At 39.8% G+C, this 14,040-nt stretch overlaps 1 protein-coding gene across 3 annotated transcripts in view; it reads right to left on the bottom strand.

The window, feature by feature from the left end:
• Positions 1–358: 358 nt before the first annotated feature.
• The window catches only part of KLF7 (KLF transcription factor 7), a 64,684-nt gene continuing 51,002 nt past the window's right edge, over positions 359–14,040 (bottom strand). The window contains exons 4-5 of one of the 3 annotated variants that reach the window (XR_009968904.1): positions 7,630–8,751; positions 359–3,136 (exon numbers count right to left, since the gene is read on the bottom strand). Coding sequence is in view for 2 of the 3 variants with exons in the window: in XM_062640681.1 (XP_062496665.1) it covers positions 8,700–8,751 (52 nt within the window). In the remaining variant the exon portion in view is untranslated. Of the gene's footprint in view, positions 3,137–6,234; positions 8,752–14,040 lie in introns of those variants that run through there. The other 2 variants (XM_062640681.1, XM_062640682.1) reach the window with 2 other exon arrangements.

Below are 14,040 nucleotides of genomic sequence, written 5' to 3'. Positions count from 1 at the left end.
AATAACAGTGGTGGAAATCTTCAACCAGTGTAAACTGTCAAGTAACAGAAGTCACCAACACCAACAGAAGCACCATTACAAGCCAAATGTAGTCAGCTTTTAAGAATAAGAACGTCCTTCTTGACCATCTTTTCCAAAAGCAATATGTGACATGGCATGAATATAAGCAACACTTGAGCTGTTATAAAATACATTAAACCCAGGAAGTTATTTAAATCAAAAAATGTAATTCTGATAAGTTAAGCATACTCAGAACTGATGTCAATAACTGCTTACAGAACCATAGCCTTAACTGATATTCAAATGCCTGTTCACAGAAGTTTCCATGAAGAAATAATATGCAAAGCACACTAAACACTGTCGGGCCAAACACATTCTACTGTTTATTACACATATTACATTCTTAAATAAAAATGCGTCACATAACATTTTTGCATAGATATCTTACAATATACCAATTTAAAAAAGAATTATGAAACAGACCAGTAACAAAAATAAATTTTTTCTTCATTAATAATTTTGTAACATTAACATACCACCATCATATAATACAAATAATATTTTTAAATCTTAAGACTTTTTGTACAGCAAAAAAACTGACAAAGTAATATATTTATATATATATATATATAAAAAGCTTAAAAAAAATAAAATGTCAAAAAAAGGCAGAACTGAGGGCTACAAGATTGGGTACTTCTGTGATATATTAGAAATACCAGAGTAGGCCTGAGAGAACGTGACCGAGGGCATCTCCAAAATGCACTTGTCAGACACATCTGGTAAAAGAAAAATTATAGTGCAAAATGAAAGTCCTTCAAGCAATGTTGTTTTCTTTTTTTTTTTTTTTTAAATAGGGAGCATTCATGCTTTTTTGTGTTGTTGCTAAACAAAAAGAAATAAATCCCCCAAACAATAATATAACATGTAGTAAGTACAGAGCAAGAAAGGTTCCAAAGGACAAGAAAGAAAACAGGCCGCTTGGAAAAGCAAGGAAAGAAAATCTCAGCCTGCATTATTATTTTTCAACTAGATGAGTAGCCATGCTAAACTAAGGCCTTGTTTCTAAGAGAAAAGCTGCACTGTGGTTTAGGTACTTAAATTGGTGCAAGAACCTTCCTGTAGAGGTATCTTAACAGGCTGAAGGATTTCTTACACTTCAGCTTAACTGCATAGGATGCCAATGCAAAGAAAATCCAGGCGATCAAGTAATAAGTGCACCTACAAAGTGATTTTAACTTGACTGGTAATGAACTTAGGGCAACTTCCCTGGTAGAGACATGGCCTTGGTAACAAAGTAGTGTTTAAACCAGTGTTTTGATCTACTTCCAGAATCTGACAGGCCTGGGGTTTAAAATACAGAGCGCCGGGTAAAATGTATGTTGCAAGGATCAGCCCTTCGGCCATCAGGCCTTCCAGGAACTGTGTGATAGCTTTTCATTTCCCCGAGAGCCTAACAAAAAAGGCTAAACTTGTTACCTTTCTGTCCATTCTAGTTCACTTTTAGTGTGTACATGCTAAGCCCTCATCCTCCTCCCTTTCCACCTCCCCTCCCAACCCCAAATTTGCAGCCTATTCATTTGCAGTACACAGCAACATGTATCTCCCAGCACTGTTGAAAACTTTTCCTAGAGAAGCCGACATGAGTCCTAAAATGCAGTGGCAACAGCAAGTGCCCTCCCAAATCAAAGCAATAGGCACGGTTGGCTACTACAAACTGTAAGTCAGTAGCTCGGTTTCCTCTTCTGTGTTAGGTATATATAGTACACTGTTGTACATCCACACCCACACAGAGACAGGGTGGAGAACCTGTTTTCTGGCAGTATACAGAAGTTAGGATCAAAGCACTTAAAAAAAAAATCATCAAAGCTTTCATTTTGAAAATCGCAAAGAGTTCCAACTTCAATTATTACACCAAAAATGCCATAAACAAGCATTAAGGAAAACTATAAAACCCTGTTTGAAAAACGACGCCTGCGTTTTAAAGTTTTCAGGTAGGGAAACCCATTCTTGAGGTGATAAAGGCAGCCTACCTCTCATCTCCACATTTTTATGTATATAATTCATATATATAATTATATCATTATATATATAAATTATATAGACGAGTATGTTCTGGACTTTTTCCTCTAAGGGAGGAGGAAAGTCTCAGCTTTACAAGACAGATCTTAGTACCTGCTGGGCCAGATCCTACAGATCTTACAGTGCTAATTCTTGCCACTGAAGCCAATGTAGAGCTGAGGAGGAGAAAGACTGCAGTAGTCATCCCTAAACTACTAATGAAAAGAGACACAAAAGTGACAAAAGGAAGAACATCCAAGCTTGGTCTGGAAATCATCATTCAAGAAGGTGTAGATTTAATGCTAGGGAGAGACAGGCAAGACTTGTCAATGAATAGCTGAAGTATCTTGTGAGGAAGTAACTAAAATTTTTCAGTACAGAGTTAAATAGAGCTATTATCACACATTGTTCTTTATTCTTTGTATGTGGGGATCTTTGCAAGTGCAATTCTATCTGAAACCAGCAAGGACTGCTTTCAAAGAGTGTTGGGTTAGAGGTGTCACCTAAGATATGAAAGCTTAAAAACAGTCTTACTGGATGGAATGATAGGATGTGCCAAGTCCTGAATGAAATCAAGAATAAAAGCCCTTGATCCACTGGGTGCTGGCCTAGTAACATTAAGTTATTTACAAAATCTTCCTCTTTTTTTTTTTTTTTTAAATTTAAAGATTTTAACATACATTAAGGGAACAGGCAGAGAAAAGGAAACACTTAAACAAGTTGGCTCTTCATCAGTTTTGTCAAAAGCACCAATTATGACCTCTTTTGTATGCAGATAAATACACTAGTGTGTTAGAGACAGCTAAGAAGCCCAAACTGTCTAGGGCCAGGTAAAAACAAGGGAAAAAGCCTGATCCTGTAAATATCAGGAAGGTCACAGATCAGATACACTCCATCACTGTAACTATCATATGGATCAACTCCATTTTAGCCACACACCCTGGTGAGTAATTATCTTTTTACTCCTGAAGTTAAAACAGTTCCAGAAGCAAGAACCTGGGGACTCCTCTTGGGTTCAGGTTCTTCCCCATCTGTGTTTGGTCAGCTCTTTCCACATATTAAGTGAAAATGTGCTAGCCTAAAAAAAACCAACACACCAGTAAACCCAATTCCAAAAAGTCTGAGGAAAATAAGAATTAATAATAATAATAATAATAAAAATAAAAAAGTTAACCTTTGAAGAAATATATATTGGCTTAGATTTCCCGTCCTGGAAACCATCTTTGAGACTTCACATGGGTTTCTACACTAGCAATCTTGTTTCCATAATATCTGGTTGGTCCCTGCAGCTGTGACACATCTCATGGTACAATATTGCTTCAAACTGGTTTGCTAAGGGCTTTGGGTTTTCTTTAAAGATTTCCTCCTCTCTAAATCTTCGTCATGAAGAAGCCTTATAAAGTTTAATGAGGATGGGAGTTTGTGAGAAACCCTAAAGATCTGTCCTACAGTCTGATCCACCAGCACAAGACTGGGAAAAACTAGAACCAATACACATGCATCACTGAGAACTCTGAAATGAATCACAGAAACACAGAAAAATTCATGTTGGAAGGTACCTCTGGAGGTCACCTAATTCAACCCTCTGTATAAAAACAGTTTAGTTAGATCTGACTGCTCGGAGCATTGTCCAAAACACTGAAAAGAATCTAGGATTTCAGTTCATCCTTTCTCTTCCTCTTTTGCCAATTTATCCAGCTAATGCAATTTTCTAGACTGAGTCCTGGCTACTGTTCTGAAAAAGAACAACTCTGGGATAATGAAAAATACTCCAGACTCTGGAATGCCCTTTTCTGTTAGACTAATCTTTATAAAATACATTTCATAGTTTAGATTGCTCTTTATCTCCTAAGAGGAAAAAGAAACAGAACAAAGATGTACTGAAGTGGTGTTTTGGTCTAAAAAGTGACTAAATTACAGCATCATTTGTCTTTGACATAGTATGAGTGAAGCAATACGATTTTTTTTTAATTTAAGGTAAACCAGCAATGATTATATTGGAAAAACAGAATTTTGCTTGCCAAGCCTCAAGCTGGCAGCATAGAAAGTGTATTTCTACAAGCATATTTTTACACACAGATTCAGCAAATCTGATTAGAAAAATCTTTATACTGGTGCTTCCTAACTGAAGTTTTTCATAAGTCCATTTAAAAATAGAATCTTATCATAGAGTATAACTTGTCTCAATTAGGTAATTGAAGAATCCAAAATAAATTATATCAACATTGTAACACATGAAGCACATCTTGATCTGGAATATTCCATCTGGTTTTGGTCTCCCCATTACAAGAAAATTACTGACATATTGGAGAAAGTCGAGCAGATAGCCACCACAGAGATCATGTTCTGGAACACATGATGGATGAAGAGAGGCTGAAAGACATGGTTCAACCTTATGAAGAGGAAGGCCAGGGTAGATCTTATTGCTGTCTACAGGTACCTAACAGAGGGTGCAGAGAAGAAGCCAGACTCTTCTTGAAGGTGCACAGTGGATGAGGCAATGAAAACAAGTTCGAACATGAAAAATTCCGACCTGAAACATGGACTTTAGATTTTTTTAACTTTACCATGAAGGCAATCAAATATTGGATGAGCTTGTAGAAAAAGGTTGTAGAATGTCCATCCTTGGGGATATTTAAAACTCAGCTGGATATGGCCCTGAGCAACCAGCTCTAGTTGGAGGTTGGCCAAGACAGTTTCTGGAGACCCCTTCCCACCTGCATGATTCTATCATTGACTACTCTGCTCCAAAATATTATTTATCTACCCACAAAAACTCGCATTTGCTTTAGTTGCTTCCTCTATGTACACTATTTTCAGAGACTTTTATCTCAATTTGTTCTCACCCTGAAGTTCCATGGCCTTGGAAATCACAATCTTTCTTATAATGGCTTCTCTTTTGCAAATAGGCATAAATCTAGCATGGAGGAAACAAGGTAAAGCTTCTCCTTTCTACAGCTGGATAACTCAGTCCTCAACTGTCACCAAATCATCTGTTTCTGGGTTTGCTTCCAAAAAGCCTTACAGAGAGGATTAGTCTTTCCTCATTAGCCTGTTTCTACTCATAGTTAATTTTGGCTACTCATAGAGGGCAACTTTAGCAAGGAGACACACGCTCAAAAAGAATCTAGCTATAACAAAGTTTGAAGTGCACATCTTAAAATATCTGTGAAGAAACAAATCTTGTCATTGTAAAAAATGAATCCTGGGATGTTGAATCCTAATTATGCCTTTCTAAAATGGAGGCTCCTTCTACAAAATACCAGGTATAGTTCAAAACCTTACTAATGACTAAGACACTTGCACCCAAAAACTGAAGTCTAGAGACTGTCTGAGCACACCATGTATACAAATGAAAAATACCTCCCTTTACAAGCAGAAGAGATGTTCCTAAAGCTCAAAATTTGGCATCAGATTTCAAAACCTACTACAGAGAGAGCCTGAAAAGTCTGAAATGTGGTTAAGTCTCTTATTCCCCTTTTAGCTATGCTTTTAGGCTATTTGGATCCAAGATTTAGATGTAGGTCTGCCTCTAGAACAAAATAATCAGACATTTCAGCATGTTTTCTTCCACGGGGCCCTTGTTCTGCCATATTTAAATAAGATGTCAACAAGACCATAAATGACAACTGGAAGTAAATAAAGAGTCTTGCTTGATTTTTTTTAGTTTTAAATAGAGGCTGGTACTTAAACTGTCACTTAATAATTAAGGTTTGTAGACTACTGACAGCGTGTCTAAAGGCAGGTGTGTTCAGAGGTCAAAGGAGGATATTTATACAGGTTGACAGCCAATGATTATCATAGTGGTGGGTTTGAGAGCACACACTTTAGGACACTACAGTAATGAAATTGTAGGATTCTCTTATCCTTTTTTTAATCTAATACACTGACTGGATGCTCTACAGTTTCACACAGCTGAGGTTTCAGTTCCCATTAGACATCTGGCAGGATGCTCTATATATTCCAACACAAATTGGATTGTAGGGCCCTCAGTCCCAGTGGAACAGCTGGGTGGAATGGCCATTAAAAAGTATGCAAATACAGAGAAATACGAGATTGTCAGCAAGCAGTGCTCTGCAATTTTTAAATGTATACATATATATATAAGCATATATATATACACATATAGAGTATAGTTAGTTTAAAATCTTTGGAATAAACTCAATTTTTGTTCTCTCTTTCTCTCTGTCTTCCTTTCTTTTCTTTCACTCTCTCTCTCTCTCATGCTCTTATCATGAATGTTACATCATTGTCCCCAAAAGATAGTTAGATTTTGGTCCATATTTCTTGCCATATGGGCCAGACATCGTATTTCCCCCCTGTCCCCAAAGTGTTCAATTGACAGTCACAGTGTTTTGTGAAAACTGTGAAGAAAACCAGCATCTTTCAAGTAAATTCAATCTCTCACTGGAGTCGAAGGTTGCAAAGCGTGAGATTGCACTGTGAGGGTGGTAAGACACTGGAACAGGTTGCCCCTAGAAGTTGTGGATGCCCCATCCCTGGAAGTGTTCAAGGCCAGGTTAGGTGGGGCTTTGGTCTTGTGGAGGTGTCCCTGCCCACGGCAGGATGATTGGAAGTAGATGATCTTTAAGGTCCCTTCCAACCCAAACCATTCTATGATTCTATGATTCTATGAAAACACTGAGAATTCAAGTGCCAAGGATCCTGGTGACAGCTCTTAAACATCTATTGATTTTCCTGTTTCCTCTTTTTCCCCCCTAAGAGTACAGTTTTACCTCCCCAAACATAAATTAAGGGAAATATTTAACAGTCAATGCGTCAAAACAGTCAAAGAAGGGCAGTTGGCTAATACAGCATAAAAGAGCAGCAACCATTTGTGGACCACGCGCCATTTTGTTTCATTTCTAGACACATCTTGTAGGGATGGGTCCCAGAATATACAAAATATACAACCAAATGACCACCTGCCTGCTTGCATAGGCCATTTTTATGGTCCTAAATGCAGTCTTTGGAGTCAGGGCCAGTGCCAAATAGTTTGAAATGCAAGTTATGGTGAGATACATATTTTGTTTTTCTTTTGCAATGAAGACTTCAATCCTCTTTGAGCCAACAAAATCAAATTAGCAATCGGACTGAAGGGCAAGCATGAGACCTCCACTTCTTGATGGTTCACACAGTAGGCCAAAACGGACCTCTAAGTTAGTAATACTTTAGACCAATCATTTGGAAAGCCTCACTGCTGTGTGTAAAATCCAACCCTTCCTTCACCGTTCACACTATTACACTTTCTCATACAGGAGTGGACTACAGCATCAACTTGATGAATGGAAAAGGAGGACTTTGTTAATTTCTTTAAAAGGCTAACGCTGAATGAAGCCATTGTACTTGGAAGAGGTTCTCGATTTCCCACTCAATGACTGGAGTAGGGTTTTTGGCTTGGATTTTTTTGTGTGTAAGATGCTCAACAAACATTAGCTTTAAATTAAACGTCGGCAGGTACTCTTTACGCAAACGAAAGTCCAATGTTTTAGATTGGTTAATAGAAGAACAGCAAGAAAAAGCAACATAATTCATTGCTAAGTCACTGTGGGTTGTGGCTAACATGCTCACATGATGTGGAAGGAATCCTGTAGTCATGCCTGTGTGGCCAGTCCCAGACGGATATTCAGGTGGAGACAAGGAGTTCTGAAGATCACTTGTTTGTGAAGAAAAGAGAAAATATGTTTAAGCTTCCAAAAAAGCTTTTAAAGTTTTTTGTTCAACAAAGAAACAAGAAGTCCTAGCTATGGCAATAAGGTGAGGCCTACAGAGACATTAGGTGCTGTTTCTCTGGGGTTTATCCCTTGGCCACTTAGCCATCATGGCAGCAGCTTCCAGAGTCCCTAGTGCATATGTTGTGCAATAGCCAAAACAAAAATTAAAACAAAAACAACCAACAAAAATATAGTCCTCCGTGAAGTCTACATAAACTCAGGCCAAAAAAGAGGATATTTGTGTCACAAGTGTCACTCCACAGTCTACTGCCATTAAGGCCACTGGTATTGACTTAAAAGGATCTCAATAGCTCAGTTCTAGGAAGAAGAACCAAAACCATGACAGGTCAAAGTGTCTGTGAGAAGTCTGACACATTGAACATTAGGAATTCTCAGACAAAGAACAAATGAACCAAGAGGTTAATTTTGGCTACCAAACTGGGATTTGGTTTTCTAGGTCATTGTTCCCCCCCATCTATTTAAAAAGAAAGTTAGTGCTACAAATATGCAACTTCAAGACGACATATTCTCCTGTTGAGTTGCATTGAGAAGCAAGTTAAATAAGCCCCTCCTACTGCCGTCCACCTGCAGGGAAGTCTCCTTTGTGTTCTTTGATTTCCATTGGCAAAGCCAGGAAACAAATCCAAGGGACGAAGCACTGTAAGCAATTATTTCTCCTCATTGACTTCACCTCTATACCATTTCTTCGCCTGCATCTTCACCCATCCAGCTGGGGCAAGGCATGAAGAACTGATGTACGTATTGAAGTATAATCGGGTGCATGACAGTGTGAGCGTGTGGTCTCTGTACAGAGGATTACACGTGATCAAGTTCTTGTCTCCTGCAAGGTAGCGCGTTGAAACTTGAGTCCCACTTTCATCTCACAACACTGAGCTCAGATGACATCTGTGCCAAGCTGACTGGTATTTAGATGTGTCTTTTCATGTGGAGGGCAAGGTGATCAGACCTGGAAAAACACCTGCAAAATAAAGCAAGTGGGAAATGACATAAATACAGGATTTGGGAAAACAGGGTTCCTGTCCCTTCTTCACTATGCACAGGAGAAAATATATATCCAAGTTTAGAGGCACTCTTCAGATTATCCATGGATCACCACCAAACCATGTGTGATTGACCTCTGTGACCACAAATGGCCAACTATCCTGGCTCTCTGGTAGATAAATAGACTACTCTTCTCCTTTCTCTTATCCTCTCCCTCTCTCTGCTTTCACTGAGTCAAATATCAGGGAAGAGTGCTCACCTGTATTGCAAAATCAAATGTTTAGTATTAGCATGTGTGTGCATATAAAACCAAAGAAATAAACTAAGTCAGTTTTGTTCACAGTTTTCACTCAGCAAGACCAGTTTAAAATAAAAACACCAGCTTTCTCAACTGCCCAGCACCTACAACAAGCATTGAAGCATGAAGCCAGATCTGAAAGCTGAATTCTCATTTCTAACTCCAAACTGAAAGGAAAGCTGGTTCAGTTTGGAGGGTGATAATCCAACAGGCTACATACTCTCTCTGCGGGAATCTGGGTGGTAATATGTGGATGTTGATGAATGCCCTCTCCTTGAAGGATGTTGGGAGAAGATAAGGTCTTATGCCTATTTTGTAAGAATGAAAATTGAAAGACAGAGAAGGCGAGGAAATTGTAAATCACACAAGAAGTCTGGCAAAATGAAACAGAACAAAAAAAAAAGCCAGGAGTTCAGCTTTCAACTTCTGTTCTTTATCCACAAAGCTGTTTTTCTCCATCTCATATGAAAGTGTAATATTTTAACACTCTGAACATGTAGGTGGCTGCTGATAAGACAGACTTAGAGCAGCAACCCTGGAGAACTAGTTGAGATTTAGGGCTGGTCTAAACACGCAGTTAATTGAGAATAAGGTAGGGCATGTATCTGAAACAAAGCCTGTATACTTGATTAACTCCCTCTCTAAAGGCTTATAATTGCCTTCTTCTGAAATTACTTAATCCACTTGGGAAGCGGGTTAAGATACTCAATAAAAACCACACTTGCTCCTGGAGAAGACCAACCCCAGAAAGAGTTAATCAGGAATTACTATTCTAAACCAGCTGCCTTGTAACAGACATGCTGCAGGGCACTCACAGCGGCAGGAATAGCAGCCCATACCCAGGCACTTCACACCACCAAGATATTGTCACAGTGATCAGGGGAATATGTTCTCAGGAAGACAAGTGCTCTGCTTCCCTGACATTCAATATATACTCTATTTTATCAAGACTGCCGGTAAGCAAGAATATTTTTTCAACTTTTATACCCATTAGAAAGGGATTGAAAGCACCAACTCATGTCACAACCACCATCACAGTGTCATTACAGATATGTACGGTACCAAAGAGCAAACCACAGGATAAGTGGGGAGTAGTTGTGGCTGCCTACCCCAAAGCCCTAACCTGGAGCCTGCCTGTCAGAGCAGCAGGACTCAAGACACTCTCAGAAATTAAACTTGTACTAGATACACTTCAAGTTAAGCACTAAAAAGTGGAAGATTCACAAGTTCTTGCAAATCCTGGTTTGCCTTCTTTCCACCCTAAGCCACAAGACACTGGCTTATTTATTCTTACTAATAGCAAAAAATATCTATTCTAAGTATCACACAAAGCCCCACGTACCTTTGGCTTTTGAGTAAACTGGTTTTGTAGGCTCCGAGGGCAGCAAGAAAAACTTCCAGAACTGACTTAAGTGTCTTTTCACTGCCCCATAGAGTTAGAGTATAAAAGAGCCACTGATACTGGCCTGAAGAAGACCCAGATGGCTTATTGTGAGAATGTGGACGGCTCATATATGGGCACTAAATGTACTTTCAAAAAAGCAGTTTTTAGTTGAGTATTCCACATTTTTCAAGAAGAAGAAGGTAAAAGAATGAATTTAACTACTCAGTAAAAAAAGCCAAATACCAAAGATAAAAAAGAACACTCAATCTAAAGGCAAACACCCAGAGGATAAACACCCTAAGCAGAGAAATGCTGAGAAAGAGAAGCACTATAATAATGAAGAGATTTTAAATAGTTAGGGGATCTTTTCTGCCCTGCTGGGCAATCTATCTGCATCTACATGCACAGGTGAGTGATCAAGAGTGTTTTAAAACACAGAAACCTCACAAGAAGGCAACTTTTGCAATAAAAGCCAGAAATTCATCTTCAGCGGATGAGCATAGCTCTGCTCAAGTCAGCTGTTCTCTACTGATTTGTAGTGGCTTACAAGGGGGTTAATACCGTCAGAGTGGTGAAAATTAAAAAGAAAGCCTTCAAAATAGGACGGAGGCTGCATTCTTGCAAGCTCCTGAATGAAGCACAGCAAGACAGATGTGAATCTGACAATGGACACTTGGCTTTCAACACAGCAGGCTCAGCACAGCTAGAATTTTCTAGCCCTAGGGTGCCAAAATACACCCTTGGACCAACATCCTTCTCGTCAGTCTAAACTGAGAAAGCAGCACGCTCTGGCTACAAGGGCTGGCAAAACAAAACAACAGCTTGAGTGGCTGCCAAAAAGACATGCACCAGCTGGCACTTCAGTCTAGGACTAGTCATAAGACCACCACCCAAGCATGGCTTTTCCTCCCCGATTGTCTCTGTCATGGATGCAACTCAGGAAAAAAGAATGCTGAGTCACTGCACAGCAAGACTGTTTCACATCAGTAACCACAGTATTAGCATCTAGTATATTTTTCAGCCTTAGAATATGTTTATAGCTAATAAAATAGCTTCATATTTGCTAGTTTATAGCTACTAAATTGTTACAGTACTAAGTCTTCACATTCTCCTGCTGATTAATTTGGTTAGTTCTAGCTCTTGGTGGATGTGGGCAGTTATTTTCAGCAGTAAAACAGTCCCTAAATCACACTAACAAAAAAAGCTACTCTTAAGTGGACACATTTTTTTAACTTCTGGGACCAGAGGCAGCAGTGGAAGAGGCTCCATAAGATAAGGTATCAAGGGAAACTCCTTTCTTCACAAACTAGGAAACACCAGCTTGCTGGTCTCTAGCCCTGACCATGAGACAGACGAACCTGCTCCACACCTCTGGCTCTACGCCTCTTCCAGTTCCAGACTGTGGTACATGGGCCCATCACAGTCTTCACTGTCACCCCTCTCCCAGTCCAGCTCTTCCGGCAAGGACAGTTTATACTAGAGTAAGATACCCTAATTCTGAAAGTCATACAGTGATGCATGACATGTAAATTCCCTACTCGCAAACACGCTTCCTTCCTTTCTCTTCTTGCTTTATCTCCTTAGCAACACAGCGCTGCTTGGCACTGAAGCCTCTGCAGGAGAAAGAGGGAAGGTAACTACACTGAGAAGTAAATATATTGCGCAGCCATCTCTCTTACCAGCTGTGGATTCTCCACTGTGGGACGTGTTCATTCCAGCTAAGCGTGCTCTTACCTTGCTGTTAAAAAGGAAACCGTGTGTACATGTACACATACATATACACATACAGAGGAATATATACCCCAATAGTCTGCCACTAAGCTCCTATCTCCTAAACACATATTTATGTAGAACAAGCAATTGCCACTACCCTGTCATGCTCTTCCCCTTTGCGTGCTGAGGGCTTGCACTGTGTGAGGAACATAAGCCTAGCTTTTGTTTCTGAAGAGCAAAATTCCTGGAGAATGCTAATAACCAGCACATCCAAGGTGCCTGGAAGGCAGTATAGACTTGTACACTGCTTTCTGCACCACTTTAACTGATTTTCTTTTTTCCCCTGCTGCCCAAACCACATACCATTTGAGGTACATGTGGTGCTACTGAAACCAGTGGTAGTTTACTAACAATGTGATATGAGGGTTGCATGATGTTGGAACAGGGCTGGGACAGCAGAAGAGAATCACATCATATCTCTTTTGTTTTAAAACTGACTGGTACACAGAGGACATTAACACCCTTTCGATGTCAACCAGAAGGTTAGAGACACAAACACATCTGAAAACACCTTGGGAAGGGAACTGCAGCCAGACTGTGTCCACAATGTTCCCCTTCTTCACTTTCATGCTCTGATTGCCAAGATATGGCCTTCACCTCTGAACAACAGGCATATGTTTTGTGCTATGTCAGTGCTGTTAAAAGAGATCCAAAGGACTTCCTGAAGTTTAGCAAGTCAGATGTCTGAGAGAGTGACCACTCCTGTCAATAATGGTGTGTGCAATAAAAGGTGGCAGTTCAAATATGGAGAAACTGTTATCCAGCTGGGAACTCCAGCTCAAAAAGGATCATCTTTAATATTAAAAGTCTGCCTAAATAACTAAGGACAGACTTAGGCACATGTTTCAGCGCTTACTTGAGGCAGAATCAGCCACAGGAGGTAGTAGAGAGATCTATGAATGAGAAAAGAAGGGAAAATAGTGGTAGGGCAGAACAACCCCAAAGAACAGGCACTATCACATGCCTGAGCCAACTGACTAGGAGAGTAAAGACAAATCTGTCTCCTGCCACCACACACAGATGGTATGAGCACAGAGTTGAACAGTGCACAATCCCCAGCACTCTTAACACACTAATAAATATTTTCCAGCATCTACAGATTCAGCTGAAGAGCAGAAAATGCATTAGATGGTTGCAAGAATGTATCTCTTGACTGCAGTGACTGCGTTGGCTGCCAAAGAAAAATCCTACGTACACAGGGATAATGCGTAAAGGGAGGAGTATGGATACTTAACAAAGGTTTGAAAGAGACTGAGTAGTTGTAATCACTGGATGCATTTCTTTAGATTTCTGCTAAAAATATTGTTTGCCCTGACACAGAAACCCTGCGGTTTTGTGTGCGTGTATGTATGTGTGTTTGTGGGGCCAGGATGGTTAGTTTGTGCTTCAGAGGAAAGAAAAGAAAAAGGCGATGCCTTACATTTAAAACAGAGAACATAACTATTCTCCTGCACAGAGAGGTGCTTATACAAAAGCAGAACTCCAGAGGTCCCTACTTGGCTTATTCTGTCCCTCATTCTGAGCAAACAAAAGATAATCCAGGGATAAAACAAAAGATAATCCAAGAGGAAGCCCTCTGTGGGGGAAGGGGGATGGGAAGAGGGGAGACAAGGGCAGAAGAGCACTTAAGGAGATGAAGCTCCTGGAAAGGCAGGATGTGAAAATGATCAAATTTCCTTCCCATAAAAGGATGGGGTCCCTTGTTTATGTCTCACACATCCTCTCTCCACGCATGTTCTCTGCTGGTCTGGTGTACCCAGAGGCTTCCTAGAGCCTTTATTGTATTACAAAATGTTTCCTTATCAGCACAG

Source organism: Pezoporus occidentalis, unplaced genomic scaffold (genome assembly GCF_034315485.1).
Source record: "Pezoporus occidentalis ecotype Australia unplaced genomic scaffold, CSIRO_AGI_Poc_V1 ctg66, whole genome shotgun sequence".
NCBI classification, from domain to species: domain Eukaryota; kingdom Metazoa; phylum Chordata; class Aves; order Psittaciformes; family Psittacidae; genus Pezoporus; species Pezoporus occidentalis.
Note: the sequence above shows the minus strand (reverse complement) of the source record. Positions and strands in the feature narration are given on the sequence as shown.